The sequence below is a fragment of the Triticum aestivum genome, chromosome 4B (genome assembly GCF_018294505.1).
Source record: "Triticum aestivum cultivar Chinese Spring chromosome 4B, IWGSC CS RefSeq v2.1, whole genome shotgun sequence".
Lineage (NCBI taxonomy): Eukaryota > Viridiplantae > Streptophyta > Magnoliopsida > Poales > Poaceae > Triticum > Triticum aestivum.
The window spans coordinates 351,580,295-351,601,762 of NC_057804.1; the positions used below are offsets into that span (position 1 = coordinate 351,580,295).

Genomic DNA, 21,468 nt, shown 5'->3' on the forward strand with positions numbered 1-21,468 from the left:
TGGCTCCAAGGCTAAGACCAGTCGTGCTATGTGACTTGGCACGATTGTAACAAGGACAAGGTTTATTTACCCAGGTTCGGACTCTCCCGGAGGAGATAATACCATATATACTGCTCTTATTGGAGGAGAACCTTATCCTCGTAAATAAACCGGATAACCTACTGAGGGATCTACCGGATTTAGCTCCAATAAGGGGGATATGATGTGGAGCATAGGGTCATTGCAGTAGCTTTGACTCCATCACCGATGAACGTGTGCATCACATGTACCAAGGTGAATTTTTTTCCTTTATATATGTGTTCTTGGTTCTCTGTGGATGGTATACTACTTGACCTTCATTTCCTTTGCACCCAGATTTGAGCCGAATGGCGAACATGCAATGGAAGAGGTCATGCACAAGAGAGCGCTTATACCATCCGTGAGGGAAGCATGGAAGCGGATAAGGAACCTTGAAGGCAAAGGCGAGTTTCAGGAAGCATCGACGGGCGTTCAAGCGAAGACCAACAAGGGAAGCGCTCTCTGGACACCCCATGGCCAAGGCCTCACTGTGTCGAGCTCTTTTGGTACACCGTGCCCACAAGGTCCATAACCTCGTTCCCCCACCCCACACCCCCATTGCCCCGCAGGCATGCATGCGTGCAAAGGATGGGACATGTCCCTTGCATCCTTCACTAACCCCTCTCTTACCCACACCTATATAATTCATACCTCCTCTATTTTCTAGGATTATCAAAGCATAAACTCATTGCTCATCATAGCTCCTCTTAGTAGGATCAAGGCCTCATAATTGGAGAAGAATCCCTTTGGAATATCAAGACCTCAATATCTTTGGAATAGAGAAGACTATCTCTCTAGACCCCATCTCTTCTTCGGATTTGGGAAGAACTACCCCTTTGTCTTCCTTTATTCCTTTTGTTGTTCTTGTTTCAAATATGTTCATCTTGTTATTGACTTGAGATTTGAGGAGTACTTGGTGTGCATCTTGTCTAATAGTGTTATTCTCTTTGTGTTTCTCTTGGTTTTGTGCCTTGTTCTTATGTTTCTTCTCAAATTCATCTCCAATTTGTGTATAACAGTCCACCCCTAGGGTTTGCCCCATATCAAAAAGGGTTACAAAAGGAAAATTTGCGAAAGCGTCCTTCTGCTCCTGGGTGCAAATGCGCAAGTGCACCCACGTCACAGAGTAAAATGCATGAAAAAAAGTTCAAAAAAAACCTGATTGTTCTTTAACGATCATTGTTGACGTTTTACCTGCATGCAAAGTTCCATGATGGAATGGAATTCATGTAAATTTGGGCACAAAACCATATCTATGCTCCAAAATGCTTTGAAAGTAGCATTTTTAAAGCATTGGTTTTTGTTTGTAGTTTTTGTGTATAGAATAGTTTTTTATTACGAAACTTTGCACGCAGCTAAAACATCAATAACATCTGTCACAAAGTAATTTCAGAATTCTTTGGATTTGTTAACCTTTTACTGTTCATCCAGGGAGCAAAAACTCCATGCCCAAAAATTTCATGCTACTCGGTCTTTCTAAAAACGCAAGATAGTATTTTGTTTTTTAACCAATAATTACCATGCTAATACTTGTTATACATGGCATTGATTCACAAACATAAGTATCTATTGACATTATAGTCGCTATATATTACTCCCTCCGTTCCTAAATATTTGTCTTTCTAGAGATTTTAACAAGTGACTACATACGGAGCAAAATGAGTGAATCTACACTCTAAAATATGTCTATATACATCCGTATGTGGTAGTTCTTTGAAATCTCTAAAAAGACAAGTATTTAGGAATGGAGGGAGTACTTTTCAAAGCACGCAAATTTTGTGCCATAGTTTTATAGAAGGCAATGATAAAGTAGAAGAATTTAGGCCACAAGCTCCCACCATAGACTGATGAGAAGCAAACAGCACACCAAATTGAACGCATACTGATAGAGGAAAAGGTGTCCCGTCTTTCGATGAGATGGTGGCTATCATTTTTCTGTGGGAGTCGACCTTGACGATCCGACAATGAACGTGCGAGATGTCGCGCCTTAGCAATCGCTAAACCAACTTCCGAGGGGTTATTGACCACGCCGGAGCACGATTAACCTGACCACGAGGGTCTGTTTTCCTGCGAGCAAACGAAGAACAAGTAAGAAACTGAGATTGCAATCTGGATATTGCGAATATAAGAGGAAAACTTTATTAATGAAGGTGGGGTTATGTGACACCTTTGTCTGGTCGTTGAACACAAACGAAGTATGCGAAGTTGCAGCTATGGCGAACTTTAATCTAAACAAAACCCAAAGTCTAAACGACGCCCTAAGGGTTGTATATATGGAGGAAGAGGGGGGAATTTCGTGGCCCTTGGGGAAGGGGTCCGAAACCAACCCTATCTCTTGTTTCCCCACACATACGGACTTTAAAAACAGCCTATACTCAAGTATTTCGAAAATACATGGGCCTGGCCCAATAATAATGTGATGCAGCACCTAGAATAGCCTCTGGACGAAAGTTATGAAGTAGCATCTTGTATATTTCGTCCAAGGCTTCATGCACTCATTATGGTGGCTTCAACGTCCTGAAATCATCACTTGTAACTCCGCTCTTGTTCCCCTTGCGCATGCCATCATCTCCATGCTTGTTCTTGCTCCAATGTTCATCCTTCTCCAAGCTAGGCCCTTCATTTGTAAGCAAAACAAATGTATCCAATTTAGGCAACATCATATTCTCATGAACATTAGAATCATTACCAAGAAACAAAAGTATCTGGTAATTTAATTGGCGTGTGCGAGATCTAGTAATTGGTCCAATATGTATAGCAGCAGAGGCTGTGGGTGTAACAATGGTATTGATGTCCTCATGAACGTCCTCGAATGAAAATAATGCATCTTTGCACACAAAAGCATAGCAAACAGATTTGCTGAAATCTAACTCATCAATATCAGATTTGGTGGCAAATAAACATGCACTTTTCAATTTAATTTCAGAAGCAACACTAGATGGTTTATTATTAGACTTCATTTTTTGCTCAAATTCTTTTGCCACAATCTGATTTTCACTCTTATTCTTCTCTTGTTTTGCTTTATTAGCTCTATTAATATCATCTTTCAAAATGGAATCAGGAGTCATAGGAAGCAAAGTAATATTTTTATCCATATGAACAAGAGTATACTGATTGTTTCTACCATGGTGTACAGAATTTTAATCAAATTGCCATGGTCGATCAAGTAATAAGGAACATGCTTGCATAGGTACCACATCACAATCAACATAATCAGCATATGTAGAGATACTAAAATGCACACGAACAGTACGTGTTACCTTAACCTTGCCGCTGTTGTTGAACCATTGGATGTAGTAAGGATGTGGATATGGTCTTGTGGTGAGAGATAGCTTCTCCACCATCTCCATGCTAGCCAAGTTGTTGCAGCTCCCTCCATCTATGATGATGCGCACAAAACGTTCCTTCACAGCTCCCTTTGTATGGAACAAATTATGCCTCTGATTTTGCTCAGCTTGTGTGACCTGCACACTCAAAACACGTTGAGCAACTAAACATTCATACCTATCAACGTCTTCAGGAGCCATGTATTGCGTGTCATGATCAGAATCATCTCCACCGTGTTCTTCACGTGTAATAAGAGCCAAAGTCTCCTCATCATAGTCACTACCGGACTCATACCCACCATCCTCAGTAGCAATCATCACACGCTGAGATTTGCTTTCTCTCGCATAATGACCCCTTCCCTTACAATGACGACAAATAATATCACTTGTGTGCCCGGTTGATGCCATGGAAGAAGAAGAGCTCTGTGCAGGTCCGTTAGGTGCGCTCTTGGCAGATAGCGGTGGTTGTGCCTGCTTTCTTGTATCACGGCTGGAGGTGGCACCTGATGGAGGTGCCGGTGTAGTGGAAGTAGAAGATGCACGCTGTAACACCCACGATGCGGCTATATCTCCCACGTGTCGAAGCACGACTTAGAGGCATAACCGCATGGTGGTTTTGTCGCAAGAAGGGTCATCTTCACACAATCCCATGTAATGAACAAGAATGGAATAAAGAGAGTTGGCTTACAATCGCCACTTCACACAATACATAAATTAAGATCATACATCATTCAAATACACTCATAGACCGGCTACGGTCAAGTTCAAATGAAAAGAAGACAACCCCAAATGCTAGATCCCCGATCGTCCCGACTGGGCTCCTCTACTGATCATCTGGAAACGATACATAGTAACGACCAAGGGCCTCATCAAATTCCCACTTCAGCTCAGTTGCGCCAACTGCGCCAGTATCCTCGGCACCTACATCTGTTTTGGTAGAATCAGTGAGTCACGAGGACTCAGCAATCTCACACCCGCGAGATCAAGACTATTTAAGCTCATAGGTAGGTAAGGGGTAATATGGTGGAGCTGCAGCGAGCACTAAGCATATATGGTGGCTAACATACGCAAGTGAGAGCGAGAAGAGAAGCAACACGTCGGTCGAGAAGCTAGAAGCGATCAAGAAGTGATCCTGAAACTACTTACGCCAAGCATAACACAAACCGTGTTCACTTCCCGGACTCCGCCGAGAAGAGACCATCACGGCTACACACGCGGTTGATGCATTTTAATGAAGTCAAGTGTCAAGTTATCTACAACCGGACATTAACAAATTCCCATCTGCCTCATAACCGCGGGCATGGCTTTCGAAAGATTATATACCCTGCAGGGGTGTCCCAACTCAGCCCATCATAAGCTCTCACGGTCAACGAAGGATAAACCTTCTCCCGGGAAGACCCGATCAGTCTCGGAATCCCGGTTCACAAAACATTTCGACAATGGTAAAACAAGACCAGCAAAGCCACCCGATGCGCCGACAAATCCCGATAGGAGCTGCGCATATCTCGTTCTCAGGGCACAACGGATGAGCAAGACGTCGGGTTGGTATAAACCCTGGTTGCCCAGGGGACGCCGGACATCGCTCAGGTTGGACCAACACTCGAAGGAGCACTGGCCCGGGGGGGGGAAATAAAGATGACCCTTGGGCTCGCGAAAACCCAAGGTAAAAGGGCTTAGGTGGCAAATGGTAAAACCAAGTTTGGGCCTTGCTGGAGGAGTTTTATTCAAAGCGAACTGTTAAGGGGGTCCCATAAATCACCCAACCGTGTAAGGAACGCAAAATCAAGGAACATAACACCGGTATGACGGAAACTAGGGGCGGCAAGAGTGGAACAAGTCACCAGGCATAAGGCCGAGCCTTCCACCCTTTACCAAGTATATAAGGTGCATTAATTTAAAACAGGAGATATTGTGATATCCCAAAATATCCGCGTTCCGACCAGGAACAAACTTCATCTTCACCTGCAACTAACAACGCTATAAGAGGGGCTGAGCAAAAGCGGTGACATGGCCAAACAACGGTTTGCTAGGACAGGTTGGTTAGAGGTTTGACATGGCAATAGGGAGGCATGGTAAACAAAGGCAGGTAGAACTAACATAGCGATAGAGCGAGTACTAGCAAGCAAAGATAGAAGTGATATCGAAGGTATGATCATCTTGCCTGCAAGGTTCTCAGAGTTGTCGAAGGCTTGATCCTCGTTAGCGTACTCAACAGGTTCCTCGTGCACGTACTCGTCTCCCGGCTCTACCCAAAGCAAGAACACAAGCAAGGAACCACAATAAATCACGGTGCAATGCACAAGCAACATGATGCAATACATGTCAAGATATGCGAGATGTGGTATGCAATGCATATGCGTGCTTCGGAAGGAAAGATGATGAACAAGGCATCAACTTGGCAAACCAAGTATGCCGCTGGAAAGATGAGATGATTTCGGTTGAAATCGATATAAAGATCACCGGAAACGGATGCACGGTTTGCAAATGGCGAGCAAAACAAGAATGGTAACGACGGCGAATAACTGGCGGACACCTGGCACATCGAATCCGGGGCATTACAACACTCCTCCACTAACAAGAGATCTCGTCCCGAGATCTTAGGACCGAGACGGAAGGGAAAAGGGATGAGGTGAAACAAGAACTCAAGAGAAGAAGCAAAGAATCGAGAGCACTCGAGAAGAAGGGAAGAACGACGAGAATGACGAGAATCGAAAGCTTACGGAATCAGATAGACGATGAAACCACTCCAGTTAGAACGAGATGAGAAACAAATAGGACTAAAAGGATTTAGGCAGCACTCCGGCTGAACAAGGAAAGAATAGAACTAGAGAGGATGGAATGATACTTGATGCAGACATGACACAAAACCTCCGAAAAGAATTAAAAGAGTTGAATGAAAAGAACGGAGAAGAAAATGACAACTTGTGCCACGAATGAAATAGAAATTAACCTTAGAAGAAAAGATTGAATGGAGTTGTTGAGAAAATTCAACAACGAAAAGAATACGCTTGGCGTGGACTTATGGATAACATCTCAAAATTATGAGGTGATAACCGACCCCAAACGGAAATGATTGGATAGCTTAGAAGAACGAAGAAAAGCAAAACTCCACTTCAAAAGAATACGGAGAATTAATTGCACTTCGAGATGCGAGAAGAAAAGATACTTGAACTCCACCAACAAGAATCTTGATGAACTCTTGAAGAATGAATTAAATCATGAAGAACCACCATGGAGAACTCCGGTTACAAAAGGATGATGAGCTAAAATTGAAGGATGAAAGAATAAGATTAAAGCTTGCGATGATTTAGATGGAGGTTCCGATGAAATGGCCGAGGAAATTGAGCTCCGGAAAAGAAAAGATGGAGAACACTTGGAAGTAGAATTTATTCATCAAGAACAAACTCCGAAGGAAGGGATTAATCACTTGGATGAAATAAGAATAAGATTTATTGTATGCTTATCCTTCATCAAAATTAAATTGATGACAAGCAATGGATTTCGCCTACTACTTATTCTTCTTGAAAAGGATTGAGAAAAGACATGTCGCAAACTTGAGAAGGTCTTCATGAACCACCGGTAGAATTGAAAAGAACGAATGAAATTGAAATGATAATCAAAGACAAAGGAATCTGAAGGAACCACCGTAAGAATTCGAAAATGACTGACGAAAGAGAGATAATCACCAGAAGAATTAGAAGAACAAATATGCTTGAGGGGATTTAGATGCAGAAGAACAAAGAGATCATGATCTGATTAAAGAATACTTGAACGAAGCACCGGGATAAATAGAGAATGATAACTGGAATGATGGCCTCCGGTGAAACGAAAAGAAATCAACTCCTGAAACACTCCGGATGGGTAAGAAAAAGAATATCTGACAAATGGAATAAATCGAGAGGATAGCACGAAACTAGAACCACGAGTCTTCGAGAGAACGGACAAGATTTAGAGGAAAACTCTTCTGCGATCTTCAAATGACGACGAGAAACACCACCAAAATTACTGAGATACTCCGGTATAATGAAAAGCAGAGAGGTTGAGTCAACAATGAAATGATTTGAAATCGATCTTGGAAAAGCATCTGACTGATGAAATACATTCTTACGTCACCCTTCGAAAAGAATTGGGAATAGCTTCGGGAAATTAGAAGAGTCAGGTAAGATCCTGGAAAAAGACCTGTGGGTTAGGGCCCACTAAAGAGATAACACCGTTGGAAAGGATTGTTGAACAGATAGATGCAGCACCGGAACAATTGAAATATTTGAATGAGGTGACAACCTCAAATCAATTCAAACACAGATGAATCTCCTGAGATGTCTTGAACACTCCGGAATGACAATCTGGCGGGAGGCAAACGAGCAGGGAAAACACTTGAGCTGAGGGAAAGAATATGATCATTACCGAAGATGGAATTGAATCCAGCGGAGAAGAAAAGAGATGAATAATGACGAACGAGACGAGAATTCACCGGTTGAAATAATTGACGAAAGACTAAAGAGGCTCCACACAAATGAAATAGATGGTCGAGAGAGAGTCAGACTCCGGGAAGAGAAAGGGTGGGAGGGCGGGAAAACAAAGGCAACTTGGAAGGGGGAACTGACGAATAACTTGAAGAGGAACACCGGTTGAAAGAAAGTAAAGGCTTCGCACGAGTAGGATGGATACTCGATTACGGACTCCGGCTTCGAGAAGAAAAGGGTGGGCGGGTGGGAAAAGAAAACAACTAAGGATTGAACTTGGCAACGATGAAGAGGCTCGAGTCGACTTGACGAGAAATGCACCGGATGAAAACAACTGAGAGCCATCGATCGGAAAACCAACTGCGTGATCCTAAAGAAAAATTTGAATGGGAAGAGAAGTAATTCAAAACACCTACGTCAAGATTCCTTACCAGAGCGATGAAGGGGACTAAGGAGTAAAAAGAATTCCTACTCTCCGATATAACTAGACTCCAAAAACAGTTTTCTTCTAGACTCAACAACGGCCAAACTACACGATCAATCAAGGGGGCTCCTAAGGTCGGTCGAGGCTCTGATACCAACTTGTAACACCCACGATGCGGCTATATCTCCCACGTGTCGAAGCACGACTTAGAGGCATAACCGCATGGTGGTTTTGTCGCAAGAAGGGTCATCTTCACACAATCCCATGTAATGAACAAGAATGGGATAAAGAGAGTTGGCTTACAATCGCCACTTCACACAATACATAAATTAAGATCATACATCATTCAAATACACTCATAGACCGGCTACGGTCAAGTTCAAATGAAAAGAAGACAACCCCAAATGCTATATCCCCGATCGTCCCGACTGGGCTCCTCTACTGATCATCTGGAAACGATACATAGTAACGACCAAGGGCCTCATCAAATTCCCACTTCAGCTCAATTGCGCCAACTGCGCCAGTATCCTCAGCACCTGCATCTGTTTTGGTAGAATCTGTGAGTCACGAGGACTCAGCAATCTCACACCCGCGAGATCAAGACTATTTAAGCTCATAGGTAGGTAAGGGGTAATATGGTGGAGCTGCAGCGAGCACTAAGCATATATGGTGGCTAACATACGCAAGTGAGAGCGAGAAGAGAAGCAACGCGTTGGTCGAGAAGCTAGAAGCGATCAAGAAGTGATCCTGAAACTACTTACGCCAAGCATAACACAAACCGTGTTCACTTCCCGGACTCCGCCGAGAAAAGACCATCACGGCTACACACGTGGTTGATGCATTTTAATGAAGTCAAGTGTCAAGTTATCTACAACCGGACATTAACAAATTCCCATCTGCCTCATAACCGCGGGCACGGCTTTCGAAAGATTATATACCCTGCAGGGGTGTCCCAACTCAGCCCATCATAAGCTCTCACGGTCAACGAAGGATAAACCTTCTCCCGGGAAGACCCGATCAGTCTCGGAATCCCGGTTCGCAAAACATTTCGACAATGGTAAAACAAGACCAGCAAAGCCACCCGATGCGCTGACAAATCCCGATAGGAGCTGCGCATATCTCGTTCTCAGGGCACAACGGATGAGCAAGACGTCGGGTTGGTATAGACCCTGGTTGCCCAGGGGACGCCGGACATCGCTCAGGTTGGACCAACACTCGAAGGAGCACTGACCCGGGGGGGTAAATAAAGATGACCCTTGGGCTTGCGAAAACCCAAGGGAAAAGGGCTTAGGTGGCAAATGGTAAAACCAAGTTTGGGCCTTGCTGGAGGAGTTTTATTCAAAGCGAACTGTTAAGGGGGTCCCATAAATCACCCAACCGTGTAAGGAACGCAAAATCAAGGAACATAACACCGGTATGACGGAAACTAGGGGCGCAAGAGTGGAACAAGTCACCAGGCATAAGGCCGAGCCTTCCACCCTTTACCAAGTATATAAGGTGCATTAATTTAAAATAGGAGATATTGTGATATCCCAAAATATCCGCGTTCCGACCAGGAACAAACTTCATCTTCACCTGCAACTAACAACGCTATAAGAGGGGCTGAGCAAAAGCGGTGACATGGCCAAACAACGGTTTGCTAGGACAGGTTGGTTAGAGGTTTGACATGGCAATAGGGAGGCATGGTAAACAAAGGCAGGTAGAACTAACATAGCGATAGAGCGAGTACTAGCAAGCAAAGATAGAAGTGATATCGAAGGTATGATCATCTTGCCTGCAAGGTTCTCAGAGTTGTCGAAGGCTTGATCCTCGTTAGCGTACTCAATAGGTTCCTCGTGCACGTACTCGTCTCCCGGCTCTACCCAAAGCAAGAACACAAGCAAGGAACCATAATAAATCATGGTGCAATGCACAAGCAACATGATGCAATACATGTCAAGATATGCGAGATGTGGTATGCAATGCATATGCGTGCTTCGGAAGGAAAGATGATGAACAAGGCATCAACTTGGCAAACCAAGTATGCCGCTGGAAAGATGAGATGATTTCGGTTGAAATCGATATAAAGATCACCGGAAATGGATGCACGGTTTGCAAATGGCGAGCAAAACAAGAATGGTAACGACGGCGAATAACTGGCGGACACCTGGCGCATCGAATCCGGGGCATTACAACACTCCTCCACTAACAAGAGATCTCGTCCCGAGATCTTAGGACCGAGACGGAAGGGAAAAGGGATGAGGTGAAACAAGAACTCAAGAGAAGAAGCAAAGAATCGAGAGCACTCGAGAAGAAGGGAAGAACGACGAGAATGACGAGAATCGAAAGCTTACGGAATCAGATAGACGATGAAACCACTCCAGTTAGAACGAGATGAGAAACAAATAGGACTAAAAGGATTTAGGCAGCACTCCGGCTGAACAAGGAAAGAATAGAACTAGAGAGGATGGAATGATACTTGATGCAGACATGACACAAAACCTCCGAAAAGAATTAAAAGAGTTGAATGAAAAGAACGGAGAAGAAAATGACAACTTGCGCATCGAATCTGGGGCGTTACACACGCGGTGTTCATGATGAAGGTCGACCTGCAGAAAAGTTAGTTCGCGCCAATGCTTGTCGATCCTGCACTTCACGTTCAGCTTTACAAGCAAGATGGAATAAACGAGTGATATTAGTATACTCCTTATACTCTAGAATGGTCTGAATCTCTCTATTTAATCCACCCATAAAACGTGCAAGCATAGCTTCATTCTCCTCAACAATACCACATCTAATCATGCCAGTTTATAATTCCTGATAATATTCTTCTACAGAATTTTTTCCTTGTCTTAAACGCTGCAATTTTTGAAGCAATTCACGTTGATAATATGGTGGAACCCAACAAGTACGCATAGCAGTTTTCAAAGCAGCCCAAGTAGCTGGAATAGGATATAATCTACAATGTTCAGACCACCATACACATGCAAAACTAGTGAAAGCACAAACAGCAGCAGCAGCAACCCGTCTCTCCTTGGGATATTGTAAACATGTAAAACGTTGTTCAGTTTCTAACTCCCAAGTAAGATATATATCAGGAACATATCTACCCTCAAACGGTGGAATATTCAATTTCAGTTTAGGAATATGGTCATTATCTGGTGCAGGCCTACCGTTGCGAATATATACCTGAGGTCGACCTGCTGGTGGTGGTGCTGGTGGTTGCACGTAGTTCTGATTTTGATCAACCTCATCCTCGTAATAGTCCTCCACCTCTGCAGTAGCAGCAGGAGCTACAGAAGGACCAACAGCAGTAGCAGCGACACCAGAATTTTGTCCTGGCTCAATAGGAACACGCTGTGCTCGCCCTACTGTATCACGACGTAGAGCTGGTTGTGGGAGACGTTTGAGTAATTCATCAAACTTGGCGTCCAACTTGGTGTCAATTGACTTCTCAATGTCATCCATCTTCTCCATTGCCTTTCAAAAGCTAACCATCACGTCTTCCACCTATTGACCCAACATTTGATGAAACTTATCATGAAGCTCATTGTTCGTCATGTTCACCCAGTCAATCTCGTCGACTTGTGTTCCTGCCATAGTTAGCAGCAATAGAAACAGACAAGAATATGATCCTACAGACTGCTGGAATATGGTGGTGGTGGGGTGTCACAAATCCGTCAAGCGAATCTCAAATTCTTACCAGTTCTTACCCAGCAGCAGGTGGTGATCGGCAACCGTTGTAGTCAAAACTCTCAAAGCTTGGATAGAGCGATTACCAGGGAGAGTCAAACGCACAACGTATATGTATGTGGAGCCGGGAAGGCTTATAATATGGTAGCAAAAAGGGTCAGCAATAATCAATTCAGAGATGCAAAGTTGAATAAACGCTCAACGACGATACTGTGCTGGTCCTAGGCTAGATCGTGCTAGAGACGCGAGCCTAGAACACTAACAAAATCACGGCACTGCACGTAAACAAGGGAGGAGCACACTCTGAATTTTTTTCCTCTTTTTTTCACTTTCTTTTGCACTTTTTTTTTGCACTTTTTTCGTTTTTTTTTGCTCCGCAACAAATTTTTTTCGGAAAAGTTTACAAATGGTCTAGAAACTGCCTAGCCAGAATTTTCTAGACTTAGTTTTTTAAAAAACTGGAACTATTTTTCTACTGTGGGTAACACGGAAGTTCGGGAGTCCTTCTCTGTCACGACTCGTAGTATGGCGTGATCTCGAAATCCAAAATAGAGTAACAAAATACTGGACTCGGACTAGGACTGATAGCGAAGATGAATCTGGTGGAACTCACACTGGTGGCGGAGATGAATCTGGTGGAACTCGGACTGGTGGTGGATATATGTTGCAGGTGGACTCGGATTATCGTGATGGCGGTGGAGATGTGGTATATGGCTGCGGTGATGACGTTGGTGGTAGATGGCAGCGGTGATGACGATGGTGGTATATGGCAGCAGTGATGACAATGGTGGTATATGGCAGCGGTGACGATGATGGTGGGTATATGACAGCGGTGACGATGATGATGCGGCGGCGGCGTGACAACTTGTGAACAGAACTCGAAACTCTAAAGGACTAGACACTAAGACCAGCAACCGCAAATTCAACAATGCAAAACCCTAAAAAGATTATGCAAAGGCTCAGATTGGTTCGGATATAAGGAACTAACCCTACTTTTTTTTGGCTTTTTCGTGGACTGTAGGTATGAAGAACAGACTCGACCTAAACTACGAAAAACTGTAAAATCTCACCGAGCAACCTGGAAATCTGATACCACTTGATAGAGGCAAAAGTGTCCCGTCTTTCGATGAGATGGTGGCTATCGTTTTCTGTGGGAGTCGACCTTGACGATCCGACTACGAACGTGCGAGACGTCGTGCCTTAGCAATCGCTAAATCAACTTCCGAGGGGTTATTGACCACGCTGGAGCGCGATCAACCTGACCACGAGGGTCTGTTTTCCTGCGAGCAAACGAAGAACAAGTAAGAAACTAAGATTGCAATCTGGATATTGCGAATATAAGAGGAAAACTTTATTAATGAAGGTGGGGTTATGTGACGCCTTTGTCTGGTCGTTGAACACAAACAAAGTACTCGAAGTTGCAGCTATGGCGAACTTTAATCTAAACAAAACTCAAAGTCTAAACGACGCCCTAAGGGTTGTATATATGGAGGAAGAGGGGGGAATTTCGTGGCCCTTGGGGAAGGGGTCCGAAACCAACCCTATCTCTTGTTTCCCCACACATACAGACTCTAAAAACAGCCTATACTCAAGTATTTCGAAAATACATGGGTCTGGCTCAATAATGTGACACAACACCTAGAATAGCCTCTGGACGAAAGTTATGAAGTACCATCTTGTATATTTCATCCAAATCTTCATGCACTCATTATGGTGGCTTCAACGTCCTAAAATCATCACTTGTAACTCCGTTCTTGTTCCCCTTGCGCATGCCATCATCTCCATGCTTGTTTTTGCTCCAATGTTCATCCTTCTCCAAGCTAGGCCCTTCATTTGTAAGCAAAACAAATGTATCCAATTTAGATAGCATCATATTCTCATGAACATTAAAATCATTACCAAGAAACGAAAATACCTAATAATTTAATTGGCGTGTGCAAGCTCTAGTAATTGATCCAATATGTATAGCAGCAGGAGCTGTGGGTGTAACAATGGTATTGATGTCCCCATCACATACAATACAACTCGCCCAAAGAGCAACATCTCCAAATAACTCCTTGTATCAACCATCCTTGATCGCCTAAAAGAGGTGGCAGGTGGATGGCAAGACTCGAACTAATTTACCAAGGACTTGTAACCAAACAAAATAAACCTTATATTTCCCGACATATTTCGGTGATAAATTACGGGGATTTCTTTTAAGAATCGGAGTACAAACTCAGTTGATCACATACCCATAAATTCACTTGTATGAACATATACACATTCTATCCGTATGAGCATATACGGAAGACTGAGTCCACGAATCTTAAGATTGACAAAGACAAAGACACAACAAGCACCTCGCTATTAACAAGAACATCGTCTCACATTCAAAGAATATTTCGCTTTTACGAGACACAAGCATCAGAACAATTTGATTCTTTCTTTTGCCTCGGGTCCACCGAGGCACATTCCGCTGCGACGACAAACTGAAAGGAGATTGACGGAAGGCCATTGCCTTGTTCATCAATTAAGACTTTAATACATCCTGTCAAATGACACTTACGGAGATATATGTACAAATGAGGTTATCAGGTAAGAGCTACTCCCTCCGTTTCAAAATAGATGACTCAATTCTGTACTCCCTCCGTCCCAAAATTCTTGTCTTGGATTTGTCTAAATACGGATGTATCAAGTCACGTTTTAGTATTAGATACATCCGTATCTAGACTAATCTAAGACAAGAATTTTGGGACGGAGGGAGTACGAAGTTAGTATAAAGTTGGGTCATCTATTTTGGAATGGAGGGAGTACAACTCGAGCATATACACTTGCAACAACGAAACCTCCGTCACCTACAGTTTTTCCATGGAATAGAGACCAGTACAATTTAAAACCAATGGGAGTACAGCACGCAAGATGCAGTGCTGCAACACAGACTCTGTGCAAGCAAGGCTCGTGGAAGAATATCCTCTCGATTTGAACCAATGCAGCAGCACAACCAGAAATGGGCTAATATATTGGAATAATTTACCTCACTAAGTACTCCAAAAGTTTATGTTATCTCATTTTCTTCTTTTAGCTGCAAGGAAGAATCTGATGTATGCACTGCTGCTCTGGGCAACACCCGTTGGCTACTGGATGCTGCCTTCTGCCCTCTATGTAGTAAGCTAATGGAAGAGGATGCATTGGCACTGGCAGCAGCAGCCACGCTGCTCCTAGCTGCTGGCACATCATGGCTATGCTTGCCTTCATATGTAGTTATCACCGCCGTTGGGTCTTGCGAACATCTTTCGATATGCTTCTTTACACCGCAACCCTGGTACGTGCATTTGTAGTAACTCCTGTACAGTGCACAACTAGAGTCAATATGTCATGAATAACTTCAGAAAGAGAACAACAAAAAAGGGGGGATTACTAAACAGTGCAAACTGCTAGCTAGATATCATTTTGACAGCAGCAAACTTGCCCAAAAGAACCATAGCAAAAAAATATCCAAATGTTCTGTATATCGCTAAACAAGCAAAGTCAAACAGACTATGCCATAAAAATAATTCAACCGAATAAAGGGAACAGGCAGGTAGCATACGCAAGGGATTATTCATTCAATCTCTGACTAATTTCCTCGGAAAAAAAATTCTCTTGACTAATCAGCAGCATGGTCCATTTGATTATTTTCTGTGCTTAAAACTAAACCTTGTGGTTGTCAGTATGTCTAGAAGTCTAGGGCAGCCCAGTGCATGTAGCTCCCGCTTGCGCGGGGTCCGGGGAAGGGTCCGACCGCTTTGGGTCTATAGTATGCAGCCTTTCCCTACATTTCTGTAAGAGGCTGTTTCCGAAATACCTGATATCAGGTAAAAGCCTCTTACAGAAATTAGTACGCAGCCTTTCTCTATGTATCTATAAGAGGCTGTTTCAGATGACACTTGCGCAGCCTTGTGGTTGTCAGTATGTCTAGACGTCTATCTGTTTGAAATTTTGAGCTACGACTTAAATCTGTCGCAACCTCTGTTTGTAAAGCGTCCCTAAAGCGTCGCTTAAGCGACGCTTAAGCGTTAGAGCGCCCTCCAGGCTCAAAGCGTCCAACTCGCTTTAGACATGTGTCTAAGGCGTCCGCCTTAGACACTAAAGCGTCTGAAGCGCCTGCTTAGGCGTCCTGATTGGCGCTTTAAGGCAGAGAGGACGCCTTAGACTTGCCAGGCAGGGTACAGAGATTCCTGGCAGGGAAACAGGGCTGGGCTCACATGTGAAACAGTTACAGGAGGGGAAAGAAAGAGAGAGAACCAAAACCAGAGCGTGCAAATATCCAGGCTTTCAGCTCTTTCCTCTCTCCTCTGGCAGCAGCTTCCTCAGATCTGCACCAGCCTTTTCTGCTCTGTTGTGTGTTATGCTATGCACAACTCCTCTGCTGTTAGGTGCTACTGCCTCTCTTATAGCAATTGGCTAGTTGCTTACTGCTTAGTGGATGGATCAGAATATATGGGCTCACTGGTGGATTAGAATCAACATATATATGTCTCACTAAATGGTGCTCTATTATACTGCCCATCAGGTTCAGAGTCTGTGTAAAGCGTCGCCTCGCTTTACGCTTTATCGCTTAAGCAGTGAGGCGCCCCCCTAGCGCCCCGCTTCGCTTTACCGCTTTATAAACATAGGTCGCAACTCCGTGCAGAAGCAAAATTGTCCAGCCAATCAATAGTATTATCAAGTAGTCATGGTTAATCAGAGCTTCATACATGTATGTTTGATAATTCTGACAACAGTAGGAGTTCCACTATCTCCAGTAAGTTCATCATTGCCCTCCTAGCTATCACTTGAGAAGGACATTTGCTCACCTCCCAGCCCCTCTGCCGTAGACAACCAGAATGCGCAAGGGACATTTGCTCACCTCCCAACCCCTCTGCCCTTGACAACCAGAATACAACAAGGGGTGTGGAGGTGAGAAAGGTCCAAAATTCCAGGATGAAAGCTAGAATCCACTTTTTCAAACACCATTCTGAAAATTAAGATTCAAGTCCTCCAGTGCCAGTAAGAAGTTCCAAAAGATCTTATTCCAGTGGAAGGTTTACATATATTCTGTGTCTACAACTAACAAACAGTAGTCTTCTTCATAGTTAGTGATAAATTACATAGAGATGCAGGAAAATGTGGCATTATCTAGAGTTGGTCCCAATATGGTCCAATGTGCTTGCGCCACCGAGCAGAATGTGGTCCAATATGGCCGGGACTCAGAGCAGAACGGATAAAGATAGAGGGCAGCAGAAGGATTACCTTGGATGAGGATTCCCTTTTACCACTTTCTGCCCGTACTTGCGCCACCGGTAGCCATCATCCAAAAGATCAATTTCACTGGTTGTTTGCACGATGATTCTTTGAGCTGGCACCGGCACATGCCTGTCCAGTGAAACTAGCATTTATAGATTGAAGCTTCAAAAAATACTACTAACAAATTTTTATTCACTACATGAACCACCTTTTGTTTGCATTCACAATACCAGCATCTCCATTATCATCACCTGCTTCATCATTGTCCTCCTCTCTATCACTTGAGCCAGACGATTGATCACCTCCGTCTCTCCTCTTAGACATTGAAAGCCCTGTGATGCCATCATTTGATACCTCAACTTTTCCAGAATGATCTTGAGAGCCTGGTTCTGATCGAGTCAACGCGTCTCTGTTCTCAGGGAAATCATCTTCATTTAGTAAATTGCCACCATCTTTGGACCTCCTTTTTGGTGGACGCTGGTGGTTATGCTGGCCTCTATAAATTATTTGAGTAATCTGTCCATATGCTGAGTGCTCCACTTTCTTCTTAACTGGACAGCTCGCATGGGTGCATTTATAGTAGCTCCTTGGATACTCTCCACCCTGAACTGCCTTCTGGCCATACTTTCGCCAATTGTACCCATCATCAGCAGGTTTATCCACGGTGAGGGCCAAAGTTTGGAATCCTTGTGAAACCTCATTTGACTTAAGGTTATCATTAACTGTATGCAGTGGCAGAGTTGCTGTCTCCTTCATTGATGTCACATTTGCAGAAGATTTGATGAACTGTGATGTCAAAGCTGATGTTGCCGATGAGAAAGGGAGTGAGTAATCTGCTTGACTGCCAACAGTATACTGAGAATGGACTGCTTGTGCTGTTACTTGGGCTAACGCTTGCTGATGGGACATTTCAAAATTCCCCTGTAGAAATAAATGTATTAACATCTCTTCTTTTTTCAAAAAGAAAAGTGGGAAGAACCCCTGGCCTCTACATCAATTGATGCACACAGCTATATATATTATCTATAAGTTCAGACATGAACAGATCTTTGTCTGCCAATATAATATCTAATAAGTAGCACCAGAAATAAACACAGTGAATGATCTTCAAGAAAACTCGAGACAAAAACACACAAACTAGCATCATTGCCATTACTTCACGTTATTTAAAATATAATAATACAGCATTTGGTCAGAATTACTTGCCATTTTAGCTTCATGAACACACAAGGAGTAAGTTAACACTTAGTTTTTGACATAGTTCTTGCTATTTCTGTACACCATCTGTCTAAAACCACTACAAATAAGCAATTAGTACGGGTATGGAAGGATCTACTACTGACAACCCTAATTACTGAGGAGTAGATAAAAGTGTCTCTGCTTTATTGAGATGGGTCGGTCCCTTTATATAGTATACAATGCTTGACCAACAAGCCGGTAAATCTATTCAAACTATAATACGATCTCTAAACTTACTGGACCCTTTTCTAACAAAGTTTATTGATCAACTAGGACTCTAATTAAGGCCTCAGACTCCATGCTTGATGGCTGGCCCACATAACATCTCTCCCTTCCTTGAAAAACAGCTTGTCCACAAGCTGTAGATTGTCAATTGCCTCCTAGGGGGCCTTGGGTGCTACCAGTCATCAGACTCGACGAAGAAGAGCCACACGCAACGGTGACCCTGAACATATATCTCGCCGCAGTTGACGCAAAGGCCCCGACAACAACGTTCTTCCAACTCAGCTGGAGTCAGGTGCCGAATCTGCCGTGACGGGGTTCGCTCTGGAGTGGTTGATGGCAAAACAGGTGCTAGTGGTGCTGGCTGGAAGGTATTGTAGCTGCGCTGACAGAAGGAGGTGTTAGAGTATACGTAGTGTACCTGCGTACGGATTGTGTATACGGCACGACCTCTGGTCTGTGCGTGCGTGAGAGTGGTGGGCATGCTGTTAGCCCACGATCGCATGGTAGTGGCACATGAACCTCTGTAAAACTGTATATAACCTCAGCCTGCAGAGCTAATGAACGTGTGTTGAATCCCATCGCTTCTCCCTCTTCCATCATGGTATCAGATACCGTCGACCAGGCAAATCCCTTTGCTCCGGTCGTCGATCCCGCTTCCGCCGCCATGGGTGACAACCCCAGCCCTCCTCCCTCCCCTGCTGCTAGCGACTCTGGCGCTCCCGTCGCTCCTGCCCCACCTCCAGCGCTCCTCTCCGCCGCACCACCGGCTGCTCCCGCTCCACCCGCCGCCCTCGCGTCGGCGCCCGTGTCCCCGCTCCCCTCTTCGTTGCTCCAGACCATCGACATACGCCGCCACGTCCCCGTCACTCTCGATCTCCTCGCCGGCAACTACGCGCAGTGGCGCCGTCATTTCGACACGGCGATCGGCATGTTCGGGCTGCGCGCTCACCTTGACGCTGCGGCAGTGCCGCGCTTCGACGATCCCGAGTGGGCGATGGCTGATCATGTTGTCGTCCACTCGCTCAACACCACTGTTGCGCCCAATCTGCTGGACGCCGTGATGCAAGAGGAGGACACAGAGCTCTCCGTATGGACGTCGATCGACGGCGTCTTTCGCGACAACCAGCTCGCCCCGGCGGTCTACATCGACGCCGAGTACCATGCCGTGGTGCAGGGCGACCTGACGATCATGCAATACTGCACCAAGCTGAAGACGTACACGGACCAACTGCGCGACCTCGGCCAACCGGTGAAGGAGACGCGCCAAGTCTTCCATCTTCTGCGTGGGCTCGCGCGCCAGTACCATGGCGCCATCCCGCACATCACTTCGTGCAACCCTCTCCACGCTTCTTCAGACGCGCTCCTTCCTCCTCCTTGAGGAGCACCGTGCCGAGCAGACGGCGCGTCTCCAGGGCGCGCACGCGCTTGTCGCCGGGCGCGGCACTTCACCACCAACCGCTCCGCCTGTCGCCGCTCCCCCGCCGCTCCCGGGCATGGTGGCCGCGGGCGTCGCCGCGGGCGTCGCCGCGGGCGCGGCTCTGGCAACGGTGGCGGCTCCGGCTCCAGTGGTCTCCCTCAGCAAGCGCCTCCACGCGTCCCCGGCTTGCCCGCACCCGTGCCCGGCGCCAACTCTTGGACGGGCCTTGTCCAAGCGTGGCCCATGCCCTGGCGCGCTCCGGGTTCTGGCGTCCTTGGACCCCGGCCCGGCACTCCACCACAGAAGGCCATGTATGCTGCTCCTGCGCCCCTGTTTCCTGGCGCGTACGGCTACGGCGGCTACGCACCGCCCGGCTACGGGCCCGTGCCCAACTACACCACCGTGCCCCCGGCCTCCCTCTTCCATCAGGAGGATTGGACGGGCACAAGGGCCTAGTCCCAGAAGGCTGGTGTGGTAATGTTGGAGGAAAATGCCGCTGCTCATAGGCCTTGAGGAAGGAGATGGCGGTGTGGAGGTCAGATGGTCGTTGAAGCTCGACGTCAATGCAAAGATCACCGGGCAGCCTTGCTGTGTACAGAAACCGCTGTTGGGATGGTGTTAATAGCTCATTGTTGCGGCACACGAGCGCTACAAACCTGCTGGTATAGTCTGCTACCGAGGAAGTGAACGGCAGACATGCCAACTTGCCGAAGGGATTTGCGCAAAGTGACAGCCCAAACTGAACATGGCAAGCCTCCTTGCTCCCATGTCGGCATGCCAGAATCACGCTCGAGCTGTAAGTACCAAAATTGAGCATCATTGGTGAGATGGTAGGCTGCAGTCTAAACCTTGTCGGCCTCATCCATGCGCTGTCCACGAAAAAACTGCTCACACATATTAAGCCAACCAACAGGATCGACCAAACCATCCTATGTTGGGAAGTGAAGCTTGTGGAAGCAGGGCATGCCGGAACCCAACCTAAGCCAAGGTGATGGGAGAGGTGGATCCATAGATGGGTTGTGGAGGGGACCACAACCATAACAACATATGAAATCGGTTGGCAGGTGGAGTCATGAAGGCGGCGGCTATTGAATTCATGCTCCAGCCAACTCATCCAAAAGTCCGAACTGATGAAGAGAGGCCAGCAATATATTTGAACACTCCCCCTCACGTCTAGGCTATTTTAGTCCTTAGACGTGATCGATGTAGGCCGCAGAATTATTTTTTTAATATTGCGTTGGCAGGGTCTTGAACTTGAGACCTCTTGGCTCTGATACATATTGAAGTCATGCTCCAGCCAACTCATCCAAAAGTCCGATTTGATGAAGAGGCAGGCAATATATTTCTACAGCGGCAATCTGTTGTTGCTGCTAGTAAATCTGCTGATGGCAGGGCTGC

The 21,468-nt window shown here is 45.4% G+C and overlaps 1 protein-coding gene across 3 annotated transcripts in view; it reads right to left on the bottom strand.

Annotated features, from left to right (window-relative positions):
* Window positions 1–14,313: 14,313 nt before the first annotated feature.
* Window positions 14,314–21,468, bottom strand: part of LOC123092158 (probable WRKY transcription factor 3) — a 34,860-nt gene continuing 27,705 nt past the window's right edge. Inside the window, exons 2-5 of one of the 3 annotated variants that reach the window (XM_044513850.1) lie at window positions 17,398–18,110; window positions 17,196–17,318; window positions 16,760–16,829; window positions 14,314–15,268 (exon numbers count right to left, since the gene is read on the bottom strand). In XM_044513850.1, the coding sequence (XP_044369785.1) occupies window positions 15,176–15,268; window positions 16,760–16,829; window positions 17,196–17,318; window positions 17,398–18,110 (999 nt within the window). In that variant the 3' untranslated portion in view covers window positions 14,314–15,175. The remainder of the gene's footprint in view (window positions 15,269–16,759; window positions 16,830–17,195; window positions 17,319–17,397; window positions 18,111–21,468) is intronic. The other 2 variants (XM_044513851.1, XM_044513849.1) reach the window with 2 other exon arrangements.